The 13,948-nt window shown below is 44.4% G+C and overlaps 1 protein-coding gene across 2 annotated transcripts in view; it reads right to left on the bottom strand.

The window, feature by feature from the left end:
* The window catches only part of ATRN (attractin), a 1,434,670-nt gene that overhangs the window by 1,282,984 nt on the left and 137,738 nt on the right, over positions 1-13,948 (bottom strand). For both annotated transcript variants that reach the window (XM_069632253.1, XM_069632252.1), the window contains exons 8-12: positions 9,385-9,628; positions 8,663-8,846; positions 7,910-8,064; positions 3,601-3,685; positions 1,660-1,880 (exon numbers count right to left, since the gene is read on the bottom strand). In XM_069632253.1, the coding sequence (XP_069488354.1) occupies positions 1,660-1,880; positions 3,601-3,685; positions 7,910-8,064; positions 8,663-8,846; positions 9,385-9,628 (889 nt within the window). The remainder of the gene's footprint in view (positions 1-1,659; positions 1,881-3,600; positions 3,686-7,909; positions 8,065-8,662; positions 8,847-9,384; positions 9,629-13,948) is intronic.

Below are 13,948 nucleotides of genomic sequence, written 5' to 3'. Positions count from 1 at the left end.
GTAATGTTATGAGCAATTATAAATAGCTGTGTGCGTGGTTCCACTCAGTGCATATATGCGTGTGTGATTTCTGAGTGGAACATAATGAAATAGTTTGCTGGACGTATATTAGTCAGCAGAAAGAGAGGCCTCTGGAAATAGTTTCACTAATGTAAACTGGTGTAGATAAATCAGTGATAACGGCCATAAGTGGCATTCCATATGAAAAGGTGGTGTTCTTGAATAATGTAGAAGCCTGAGGCCTCTAGAGATCACAAGAACAGTCTAAACAAAAGAAAGGGGTTTTGTATGTTGGGGCCACAAATAAAACAAAGAAATTATGCTCATCACTATACCACAACGAAATGCAAACCAACTAAATGTATCTGTGTACTGAAATAATGCATATACATTATATTACTATAATACCAAACCCAATCTGAATGCAAGGAGTGAATTTTGCTGAATTACTTTATTTTTGGCGGTAAGAAAATACTGCTAGGCCCCAAATCTACACAAAATACCCTACAGTACCCACCATGGTAGTTAAAAGTAAACCACTGCCACCAGCCATTCATTGAGGAAGGGGTAACAAAAATGTTACATGAGAAGCTAGACAAAGGGGATACTAGCTAACCTCTCTAGCACCCTATTGTAAAATAGTGTGTGCTGGGTGACTTTACTGCTGCTCTGGGAAACAGTTTATCCCAGAGAAGGTATTGAAGCATTTGGGAAATCTGGAAGACTGTCCTGTGCCAATGCACTGAAGGTGATATGTGACACAAAGTAAAAAATGACATCTATGGAGTTTGTCAGGCTCCATAACCAAAAGAAACTGTTCAAAAAAATCACATTAAAATACATGAGAGAGTGGTAAAAAGTGTCTCACTCTCCAGGTTAAAAAAAATCAAGTCCTCAAAATCCAGCAAAGTTGCTGGGGGTCTCAAAGGTAGAGGGAATTAGCACATTTCTGAGAATTCTCCCCAACACTTCTGCATGTTGTTCAATGAACACAAAGGGCTCCAAGCGAAGGCACACCAAAGCAGATGTGAACGCAGTCCTTTAGGAAGGACGAATATTCAAGATTTGAAGAATTTGAAGAGATGTTAGGCAAGTGATGTAGGGAGAGAAACAGTTCAAAGTGTTTAAAAGCATTTAACATCAAATACTGGAACGTTGTCTGGGGAGGTCTGGCATCTAAGTAAAAGCTCAGACACCCAGGCTTGGATTGACCCCACCTAAAGCTTTGGAAAATACTAACCAAATAAACATATGGCCAATGATCACAAGAACATTCCTCAAAACGTTTCCTACCTGCAAGCTGCACAACTCCTACGATATAAAGCTTTTCATAAGCCCTCCAAGTTGGGACATTCCTGTTTTTCTACACAATGCTCAACCATAAGTACAATCACATACACCATGGAAAGCTTAAGAATAAAAGTTCTGCACATGCGGTCAGAATATCCTCACACCTTAAACAGTGCTAAAAGAAACTTCCAAACATTACATTGGAAAAATATTTTAAAATGTCTCAACAACAATCTCTCATTTCCTGTAAACGCAAATATTTAAAATCCACGTATCAAAAAACATCCAACACAGCTTTAACTTTTAATTGGTTTCCTGCAGCAAGAAGAAACACTAATTCACATTAAAAATGTATAACAAATGACATACGTGTTTTGATGGGACACACAGCAAGAATTTGATCATCTTCTTCTGGTGAGGCAAGTTCCCATGGGGAACATAAATGCATGCTGATATTCCAGGCACAACGGATACCAGGTCCTGCAGCTAAACATGCGTTTCGGTGCAAGAAAGCTTCACAACTCTCTGATGTGAACATTAGGATGTCGCTAAGAAGAAGACTATTAAAACCTCCAAACACGTACATGGTGCTGAAAGAAAAAAGTTACAGTTCAGTTATCGTCTGTCCAAAGTCAACTACTTCGTAGAACTAGCTGCATAATTAAGTTCATGCTTCTAAACATTTGTTTCTTCTAAACAGAAGTACTCCGCTGCATTTTTTTTTTCAAAATAGGGTACTGTGAAAACCCGGACAAGAGAACTTGCCTCTCACTGTGAAAGTGCGTGAAACTTTGGCAACTTGCAGGCCTAGTCAGCTTGTGACCCGACATATGGATCTTTCTTCTATGAACTACTTCTGAGAACCGTGGCAAAGACTTTTCCGTTTAACTACCAGAACTATTTTTACATATACAATTTGGCCTAACTATTGCATTGGAACAACTCCTCTGGTGAACTCAAACTATTTGCACTGTTTAAGAATAATTCTACTATTCGTTTTATTAACTTATGCCTTTTTGCTCCTACTTCAAATGCTCTGAATGCCATTTTGCTTCTCCTTCAAAGTAGTTTAAATGCCTCAGAACCGGATAGCGTGAAGTATTGTAGTATATTTATGTGATGTTGATTGCCTCCTTTTAGTGAATGTTTTCTAACTGACTGTGAAATAAATGAATAAGTGTTTTACCAAGACACCTTGAGTATAAGAGTATTTGAATACTAGTGATTGTAGACCTCTGTGTAACATCATTGCAGCTCACATTCCCTCTTGAGATAAGCCTGGATGCTCAACTCGCTACCTAAAACTGTGTGGTACAGACTTATACCAAAGGCTGGTTTTGCTTACACCTGTAGTCATAGTTGTATGTAGTGGTCCCAGAGGGTACTGCATGCAAACTTTGCCTAACACTGGACACACAAAGCGAAAAAGGTAAGTAAAGTCAATTTCACTTTACTATTCTTGGGAACATTAGTTTGTCACCATACAAAAAGTAGATGCCTATGAAGGTAACACATAATCCAAATGAGGCCAAAACGCATGAGAGCGGGTTAAAAAAATGAATAAGTCCTAAAGTCAAGCAAAAGAGCTGGGGGCCTGTAACACTTCTCTCCCGTCACCCTCTGTCTGCGCCGTCTTGTGCCCCCTCTAGAACTGCCATGTTGAGTTAGCTCTCACAACGTGCTGTCTGCCTTGCTCGTCCTGTGCTCAACCTTTTATCCCTGAGGGGAAGGGAAGGCTCTGGTGTTAGTTCATTGTTTTCCATGTTGTGCAAAAGTTTCCGTGTCATCAGAAAGGCGGGGTGGGGGGTGGCTGTGTCTTTGAACGTCCTACATGGTAGGGTTGGGGAAGAGGTATTGGAAGAAGGGGGATACTGCGCACCAGTCAGTGTCCCACTCCCCAAGGCCCCCCCTGACCCCATTCAGGTGATCCTCCCTCACTGCCCCCCCCCAGGAACTGGATTCAATAGCAATGGCTGTGTCCTGGCCACCTGGATGACAGATCCCTGGGTACTAACCAGGGAGACAACTTCAGGTTTCTCACAGAAGGACGTTGAAAGATTTGTTCTGCAAAGAAAGCCACGTGACTGGTTGGTTTTAAGGACCTTTTGAAAATACCGCTACATCACTGGTATAGCAGCGTGTAAAAAGGCATTTTAGGACCCTACGGCGAACATCCTCTTAAACACCTCTGGAAATTAGATTTTCAAAATAGGTTACTCTTAAAGATTTTGTAGGTAAATATTTTACAAATAACAAAAACAAATTAGAATAATAACTAATGCAGCAATTGTGCCAGAGTGTTTCCCTTACCTGTTCTTTAATACTGCTGAATGGCCAAATCGGTTTATATCATGGCGAAGATCAGGTGGAGGAAGTACAGACCAATGATCGCATGCTAGAAAAAAACATTTAGTTAATGTGTCTTGTCTTAAGATTCATTGAAATATTAAATGTAAACCAGCAGATTTCAAAATGGCTTCCAACGCATGCAAATCATAAGTTGCTGGGGGTTTCTAAGGTGGAGGGAATTGGCACATTTCTGAGAATTCTCCCCAACAAGTAGCCCGAGTGGGTCTGTAATTAAGGAAAAAACACCCTCCCAAAGGAAAAAATTGTAAATTACCTCCTAAACAAAATAGAGGGTCTAGAAAGTTTGAGAAAGTTAAGAGCGGAGGTGGATAAGCAAATGCTAGTAGATCTGGCAGATCTGGAACAAAAGAAAAGGGATTTCTTTAAGTCAAATAAAGTAAAGTGCCCCAAAGAACCATCTAGTGAGGTAAAGCAAACTAGGGACGTAGGACCCCAGGCGACTGAGTCGTTTGAGGTTAGTCCTTGTGACTCAAGTAATAGCTGTGTATCCAATAGATAGGGAGCCCTAGGAAATTTCGGGGAGGGCGGAGTATATGGGGGAGATAAATAAAGAGAAAACAACTGGCCAAGGAAGTGGGAAGTGTTGCGTCTTAAGGGACCTTGGCTCGGTACCATTGTTGGGGCATACCAACCTAACGCCACTGGAGATGGGAAATCCTATTTTGCATCCACAAGGGGGTGAAGCAAAGGAAAAATTGTATGCAATGTTTTCAAAACCAGTCATAGTGAAAGATATTTGCTGGGGATTGAGACATTGGGGAGGAACATTGTGAAATGCCATTGCCCCCATCCCGAACAATAGAAGAAAGGTGTTTGGGTATGCCAAAGTGCCAGCAACTGAGGGTAGATAGGTTTGCATTTGGCGGTTCTCACTATCGGTTTCGAGTTCTGCCATTCGGGCTCACCTCCACCCCGAGGGTTTTCACCAAACTGATGGTGGTAGTGGCAGCGAGTCTCAGGAGAGGGGGGATTCACGTATATCCCTACCCGGATGACTGGCTAATCGGAGCATGTTCTCCAGAACAACTATCGCACTGTTCCAAACAGGATCCCAATGAAAGGACCAGTATGTAACACAACAGGTGGTGTCCTGAATTGGAAAATGCATTAACAGAGGACAGAAGGATTGGATTTAAGTACAACTACCTAAATTCCCCCTAATGCGCTGATGTGGCACTTATCTAATGGCAAAAACAAAGAGGTGATGGCTGGAAGATTTAGAAAGAATCTTAACCACTGGCATTGCTCTGGGCAACCCTCCAGACCACCGTTCTTCGCCTGCCAAGCCATTACAGAAGGGGAAAGACCATATGCAATCAGGCTTGGCCCCAATGTGGGTGTCTAGGCCGAGCAAGCACGGGACCCACGTCTGGGCATACACGTCCCACTTGGGGTGACAAAGCAAAAACAAGGAGGTGATGGCTGGAAGGTTTAGAATGAATCTTAACCACTGGTCTGGAGAGTTGCCTAGAGCGATGCCAGAGGTTAAGATTCATTCTAAACCCTCCAGCCATCACCTCTTGTTTTCCATTTATCTAATAGCAGACAGGATAAGGAATGGAAAAAAAACAGACCAAATGTGCAGGTAGTAAGGTACGAAATCTGGGACAGCCTGCTGTTCAAACACTGTTCAAACCTCTGTCTAGGCCATTCTGATTAAGCTGAAGGGTCAGGAGGTGGGAAGGGTTGCCTAGAATGGGGAGAACCCTTATGTAAACCCAAGGCTGGGTGGCCTCAGACTAGTTATCTCGGGAAGATAACTCTTTGGAGACCCTGACTGCCAAAATAGTAACCGAAAGCTTCTTGCGAAGCTTTGGAAGCTGTATTGACAGCGTAGCGTGTTTCGGCACACCTGTGGGAGCTGTCGCGGTCGGCGACACAGAACCCTTCGGCATTAGAGCACCTTTGGATGGCAGGTCAACAGTGGACGTTTTATGAGAACCGCCCATTCCAGAAGGAGTCTTAGGCCCTTTCGCATGCTGCGGTTGTACAGAATTTATCGTCAACATTTTCAGCGGTCCTATGGGTGTTGAGCACTTCAACAACCCCGTTAGAGGTCTTAGGAGTTGTGTGCTTTAGTACACATGGTGCGTTGGTGTCCTGGTCGGCGGGGTGAGACTTCCCCATAACAGTGCCACCGGTCAGTCTATGGGGATGGGCACATGGGAATTTGTAGGCTCTGCAGAAAGGTCGATGGCTTCCCAATCAGAGCCATGGCTGCCGATGGATCCCTCGTCCGAGACGACGGCGCCAGCAGGGGAAAGGCTTTCGGCCTGCATACCATTGGCCACCCACCACTTAGTGCACATGTCTTTCAGCGTCTTAGGCCGAAAACGTTTACAGGCCTCACACGAGCGCTCGTCGTTGTCACGAGGAAGACATTTATTGCATCGGCAATGGGTGTCTTTCTGGAGAAATTGCTCATTACAAGACAGGCAGAATTTAAAAGGAGTACTCTCCATATCAGAGGTTACCGGCAGTCAGACCGAGATGAGAAAGTGAGGGTTGAAGGAAATGCATTCTCAGAGAAGAAATAAACAGGACCACACTCTCCCTACTTTAAAGGGCAGGCCTAAGGGCCGAGGTCACACAGTCAACAGTCGCCGAGCAGTTGTAGATGTAGGCGTCGTCGGCGGTGGCAGGAAACCCACGATACAGCCATCGAGAAGGATGTCAAAGGGATGTCAAAGTTGACTAAACCACCGTGGGAATAGATATAGCAATACAAACTCTTACGAGCTCTGCATAAGCGATCAATTAGGTTGGTGGGAAAAAACAAACTTGTGAGACCTCGACACGCAAGGGATTTTGGGTACACTACATATCACGTTAGGGATAGTGTTACAGTCACGCCCATGTCAGCATCCATTTAGATCTTCGAAAAAAGATGTAATACTCTGCGATTACCACTAAATGTCGGACTATATGCACAGCAGGTGATTTTAAGCAGTCCACAAGCATCAGAAATGTACTTTCCATTCCTACAACCGCCATAATGCAGTTATATTTTAAGCTTGAAACGCAAATGTTGACTTTTGAATCTTCTGAGACAGCTATTGATAGCATATAGCAACACAACTCCCACAATGCACTGGGAGGGCAACATTCAGTTCATGGAAGAGGGGGCAGGGAGGGAGAGAGACGATCTACCTGCCCTTTTATGAGCTCCCTACATTTTGTTGGCTTATTTTTGTTTATATAGGAATTCCACCATAATAGCTGTCAGAGGAGTGTTGTGATGTCAGCAGTTGCAGGTAAGTAGGTAGAATTCTCAGCCTTGGAACTGGTGACAGTTGAAGGGTAGGGAGGCGACTAAGGAAGCAGTTGTTGTTGCCCTGCTGCTTTCAGGTAAATAAAATGCACAACCTAACCCTGTGTCGTCTCAATACGATAAAGAGCTTCTAGTAGCCACTGACACCTTTATAGCATACAGTCCAATGGTAGCCCATTGGGTTACTAGGACAGGGGTGCTTCTTAAGCTCACAATTTGTGGCCCCATGAGGTTTGTATCACTCTACATTGGTTTTTAGAGTAGGCTGTTGGCAGATTTTAGCTTCACTAAGGGTGCAGCTAATTCTACCACATTAGTTCATTTCCAGTTGTCTCACACAAAGTGCAACCAAGTACATTTGTTTGGTTAGAGTATTTAAACAAACAAAAGCACCTGTTGTAGTGAGCTACTTGAAGAAAGCCAGTCTGTGTGGTAAAATTGCCATACATGGTGCTGCCACGACAATGTTAAACTGCCATCAACCAAACCATGGGTACATTCGACTATGTGAAGCACCTGGGTAAACCAAAGGTCCCAGAGGAGGCACCGAGGTGCATCCCCAGTGAACCCAGGATGGGACCCACTGTCGCGAAATGGTCCAATGCATCACAACATTCAGCAAAATGTTAAAGCATAGGCAAAAACGATGGTTGGACAAAAAGCAGGTTGCGGAGAGTAGCAACCGAATCCCCTCCCCCTCGGAAGAGAGGAGAATCTGTTTATGTAGAAAAACAAACACTAGGTCAGGTGGAGGATTTAGTTCTTATACGCTCCTTCCAGGGGAGACCAGTTTATTCAGATAATTTATTGAAGATAAATATTTAAGAACTACATGGTGAAGAGGAATTGTAAACATAGGTACAAACTTGAAGCAGTAGGTATGCAAGGGAAGAGGTGCAAGAGAAGGGGCAATTTGATTCAGGGTATTAATTGCAAACATGGGCATCAGCACTTCATTACAAGTTTGAATTAACTTACCAATATCATAGGCCATGAAGTCTGAAGAGAAGCACTTGGCACCATGACTCATTGACGTATCGTTGTGCGTATTACCACCAAAAACCAGCATATTTCCACTGATAATCACTGCAGTGTGCAAATAGCGAAAGAAACGGCTGTCCTTCCGTATGGTCCTTTGAAAGGAAACAAAGATAAGTGTATAAAAAAAAAAATAACAAATTCAACACAACCATTTCTTGGATACACTATGCACCAGGATATCACTTCAATTTTTAGGCGTAGGCGTTTATGGGAAAAACAGTATGCATTATCAAGCAACAATGTTAGCCATGTTTCATATCAAATAATGATCTAAGATGAAAGTGTGACAATCTATCCACAAAGGAAACACCTTGATATTCAGCAATGTACATTTCCATATTAGCAAACATGAGATAACATGCTTTCACCAACTTAAAATGACCCAAAAACCTTTACACACTGTATCCATAATTTGAATCTTCTCCCAAGACTGTAGAGACTGAGAAATATGCAGGGACTAAAGAAAGAAACAATGGCATTTTTGACCAGATCCAGTTACAGCCCAGAACGTCCAAGAAGCAACAAAAAACATGGATAATGTTACCATCTATGTCAGAGGATTCTGATCCCTGCTAAGAACTGGCCACAATGTATTCCAGCTTGTAAAGTGGCTGGATCTCTCAATTAGCAGTGTTCAGTGACCTGCCTTAAGGTTGGAACCAAAGGAGCAAATAACACTGTAGCACTTACCACATACGAGTATCAACTTCATACTTGTAAAGGTCATCTGCCAGTCTGTATTTGTTGGCACTGAAAGCCTTATAACCTCCATGAATATAGATGGCTCTCGTTTTAGGATCATAGACACTGCTGTGACCATATCCTCCCTGTATCAAGGCACCATTAGTATGCAAAATCCTCCAGGTATTTGTATCTGGCAAACAAGACAAACCACGTTAAGAGCAAGGGTCTTCACCAGCCAAAACAAAATGTTATTCTGGATTTTTTAAAACAAGATTACATGGTCACTGTGGCAAGGAGTTAACCAATTAAACAGGAAATAGCATATGGAAGATGTGCAAGTTATAGGTATTTACGTATGGTTGTATAAAGCCCTAAACTAGCTGGAATGCGACAGCACTTTGCATTCACATACAGGAGTGTCAAGTGGGTTAAAGGTAGGTTTTAGAAGTAGCAGAGAAAATGGGATGGATAGGAGGAGGGGATGGGGGAAGCTATGGAGTGTGGTTAGTAGTACTGAATTAATGTTGGCTTGATCCCGTCACCATACAGTATCAGATCAATGACTACCTCGAGTTTATTACGACATTGATAAATTGGTATTGCATGAACCCCATGATAACAAAATACAATATTCAATTATTTCTTTTGCTAAATTTAAGTTATGATTGAGCAGAAGGGCAGGTTAAACACCATTTGAGTATTTCACAAAGATTTGGTACTGTACATACCTATGTTATACTCTTGAATACTGCTTATGTAGCCATAAAGTGGGCAGTGCCCAAAAATAACTAACATAACAGTACTGCCATCCTCTAAAGTGATGATGTGTGCAGAGTGTCCCACTACTGCATACTGCTCCTTAGCTTGTGGTATTAGCTGAAGCCAGGACTGGTTCTGGACATGAAACACCCACAGCTGGTTGGTAACATTTCCAGTTTCATCTTTTTTCCCACCATACATATATATCTGTTCCTAAAAGTAAGGAAAAATGAATAGAAATTATTAAATCTGAAGTGAGTTTATAACAATGCAGTTTAAACTAAATGGGTCTGGAGCCTTCATTCTGGACAAATGAGGTAAACCAGTTGCTTACCTTGTGTTCGGGAACATTTTCATGTTGCTACAACCCTCTAACAGACCTCCATGGGTCCTGTTCTTTCTGCTAGGGTTTGCTTCTGAGCTCACTTTTTGGAGGCAAGTAAAGCCCTGCGCTTTACTTCGCTTGCTTTTTGCTCACCCTTATTTTGGTCATCAGACCTAGGGCCCGATAGGTGAATTATGAGGGTTCCCTTTGATTCAAGTCCGATTTTGGAAAGCATATGTGTTTTTTGGAGAGATTTTTGCGAGTATATTGCAATCGTTTTTTAGGGCTATTTGCTGAGCCCCACTGGCACATTTGATGAAGATATTAACAATCCTCTCAAGCAACCTTACAAGCTCTACCCAAGTTCTCACCCTGGGCGACTTTAATATGGGTTACAATGATCCTGAAGACCATTCCGCCAGCACTATAGTTCCTCTCTCGGAACTAGGTTTCGCGCAAAGAAGTATGTCACCTACACACTCCAAAGTTAGAACACTCAATTGGGTGGCCGATTACAACCGTCTAGCGGACATTACAAATATCTCGCCACTGGCCTGGACTGACCACCACCTGGTCTCATTCCTGCTCTCTACTGACAGACCCCCACCCATTATCAGGGCCCCGCCCACCCTCACAAGAAACAAGAAGAATGTGACAGCTGAAAGACTCATCCCGAACCTACTCCCGACACTCAACACATCCCCAGACAACCTGGACCCAGAGACCCTGGTTGAAGAATATAATAAGATCATGGCCACCTCACTGGACCTAATTGCCCCCCTTAAACTGAGACCAAGCAAACCGAATACGCACCTAAACAAATGGTATACACCATTCCTCAAAAATTTAAGGCAGCAAAAAAGGAACTGTGAGGCCACTTGGAAAAAATCCCCCTCAGCCGCAAATAAACTCAAACTCTCCAAACTAGCTACACTTTACAAAAAATAAATCTACCTGGCTAAACGAACCTCCTATGACTCTCGCATATCCCATGCGAAATCAAACATGAAGGAATTATTCTCCATCCTTAAAGAAGTAGAAACCCCCATAGTACATCCTGACATCTGTACCAAAGACAAAAACTGGTGCTCAGAAATCCATAGCGCCCTAGCAAACAAAATTGCAACCCTCCAAAGTAAAATCGCCCGTAAAAAAAAGTAGCCCTCAATGACACTCTCCCCTCAAAAACACCAGATAAGCACATGCTTACAGATCTCACTCGCTTCAACTTCTCTAAAGTCACGATTCTTGAAGTAGAAAAAATCATCCTGTCTCTGAAACCCTCCAACTGTAAGGGAGACCTGTGCCCAGCACAGCTCATTAAGGATGCCGCCCGTGACCTCTCCCCCTTCATCACAAAACTGATTAATGCCTCCTTCACCTCTGGCTCTATCCCCACCAATCTGAAACAATCCTGGGTACTTCCACTATTAAAAAAACCCACACTTGACCCAGCCACGCCCACAAATTACAGACCCATAACGACCGTTCCCTTTCTACTAAAAATCCTGGACACGGTCGCCTAAGTACAAATTCAGAAGTACCTGGAAGAACACCATCTACTAGGTTCCAGACAATCAGGGTTCTGCCCTCAACATGGGACCGAAACTGCTCTCATTGACTTGAAAGCTCAGATCGATACACTCAGAGACAACGGCCAAGTTGCCCTCCTCCTCCTCCTCCTCCTCCTCCTCCTCCTCCTCCTCCTCCTCCTCCTCCATCTGTCTGCAGCTTTCGACCTGGTCGATCATTCTGTCCTATGCACACATCTCCACACATCAGCTCATTTCTCTGCTGAGGCCATCACCTGGATTACCTCTTTTCTCAACGGTAGAACCATGAGGGTCTTCTCACCTACTGCGGTGGCAGACCCCATACCCATCACTTGTGGTGTCCCACAGGGCTCCTGTGTCTCCCCCACATTATACAACATATTTACCAAGCCCCTTTTCGATGATTTGGATCATCTCGGTATCACCTACACTAACTATGCAGATGATACCCAGATCCTCCTTCCGCTTTCTGGAGATTATAGAAAGGATTTGGCCTTGCTAAATAGGTGTACATCATCATCCAGGCATGGATGGCCATACATGGACTATGCCTGAATGATGATAAAAACGGAACTTATCATCCTAGGCACTACGTCCAGTTTAAAGAAACTCGGCCCTGCCTCGTTCATGATTGATGGTAACATCAAGGTTGGACAAGGTCAAAACTTTGGGCTTTTACCTGGACTCCAATTTCTTCAGAAGACACGTGAGCTCCCTGGCTTCCTCCACGGCTTATGCATGTAAATTAATCCGTACAGCTAAACCATATCTGTCTGACACTGGTTGCCTTACCCTCGCTAGGGCCCTTATACTGTCCCGCCTGGACTATTGTAACGCTCTCCATCTGGGATCCTCCAAGGCCACCACTAGCAAACTACAAAGTCTTCAGAATAATGCTCTCAGAGCGGCCTTGGGCATCTCCAGAAGAGAGCACATCTCAGGACTTAGTTAACAGAACAACTGGCTCTCCATCAATGACAAAATTCTCTTCAAAACTGCATCGCTCACTCACAAATCCCTCAATAACGCTGCCCCTACTTACCTGATCAATAGATTCCATAGACAGTCCTCCCTGAGACCCACCAGAACTGCCTACAAAGACTGCCTCTCTGTCCCTAACTTTAAACATACCACCATAGGGGGCAACAGCTTCCCAGTGAAAGCAGCCAAACTGTGGAAGTCCTTACCACCCAATCTCAGAGTGGACTTGCCCTACCAGAACTTCCGATCCAAGGTAGTTTCATGGCTGAAATCGTAGGCCGTCAAAGATACTCCAGTGCCAGGTTGTCCCCTTTTCATGCTACCCGCACACAATGTAACCACGTGTGCCCACTTGTTTATATGTATATAATATCCATGTACCTCATTGTTGATATGTATATAATATCGGTGTACCTTACTGTCTCTTTGTATACCCTATGACTTCTGTAACCAAGCTTCGCAAATCCTTGTAAAGGCTGCGCCCCGATACCCTTGGGTACGCTCGCGCATTATAAATAATAAACAAACAATGCCTGTCGATGCAGTAAAATCTTGTAAAAGTGTGCGTGGATCTCCGCGTAGGAGCCCTGCAGATGTCCAGCAAGGGCACACCAGATAGGAACGCTGTTTTCGCAGCTATCGCTCTGGTGGAATGGGCTCTGGACGGCCGGGCAGCAGTCGGTTTGCCAACCGATGACAGTGTACGATACAGCCGGAGAGCCACCTGGAGATGGAAGCCTTGGACAAGGCCTACCCATGGTTCACAGGACCAAAGTTCACGAATAGTCGATACATCTTCTGGAAACCTTTTGGCGGTGCCACATAGAGCTTCAGAGCACAAGCCACATCTAGCAAGTGTAAAGTCCTTTCAACTGGTGACAAAGGATTCAGAAAGACCACAGGCAACACCAAAGGCCAGTTGAGGTGGAATTCTGACAGTACCTTTGGCATGAAGGAGGGGTGCGGCCGCAGCACCACCATTGTGTCATGAAAAGTCAGATACAGCCGTTTGCTGGTCAGGGCCTGGATCTCCCCTTCCCTCCTGGGAGAGGTGATGACCACGAGGAAAGCAGTCTTCCATGAGAGGAACTCTAGAGGGGCATTGATGCATAGGCTCGAAGAACCCCCCCGCACTCCCACCTTGAGCCTGGACACTTGAATCAAGCGAGCGTCCAGGAATTCCTGAAGGGGGTCGCACCCGCAGCCTGCAAAGCCGGGTCAGGTAGATGCTCAACAACGACATGCTGAGCAGCGACTCGATGGTCCGCACAGAGGCGCTCTTCAGTGCCAACAGCCGTTGCACCTTGCCCAATCGAGCTGCTTTCCTCTCTTCCGAGGGAGTGACCAGGCACGTTCTGCGAGGGTTATTAAGCAGGACTTTGGATAAATAACAGAGCCCCAGATCTATCAGCAGCCAGACAGTCCTCTGTGTGTTCGACGGCTACTTCCCTTCAGCAGTCGAGGTATCCCTTGAAGACGCAGATGGGCCACCACTGGTGCCAGGCACTTCGTAAACACCCTGGGCGCCGACTTCAATCCGAACCCGAGGGCCTTGAATTGGTAGTGCCTTCCCTGTACCACGAAGCATAGGAACTTCCAATGATTCCCATGAATGGGGAAGTGGAAGTACGCATCCTCCAGATCCAGCAACGTCAAGAAGTCTCCTTCCTCTAG

The sequence above is a fragment of the Ambystoma mexicanum genome, chromosome 6q (genome assembly GCF_040938575.1).
Source record: "Ambystoma mexicanum isolate Mex_15411 chromosome 6q, UKY_AmexF1_1, whole genome shotgun sequence".
Lineage (NCBI taxonomy): Eukaryota > Metazoa > Chordata > Amphibia > Caudata > Ambystomatidae > Ambystoma > Ambystoma mexicanum.
This window is presented reverse-complemented; position numbering and strand designations above follow the sequence as displayed.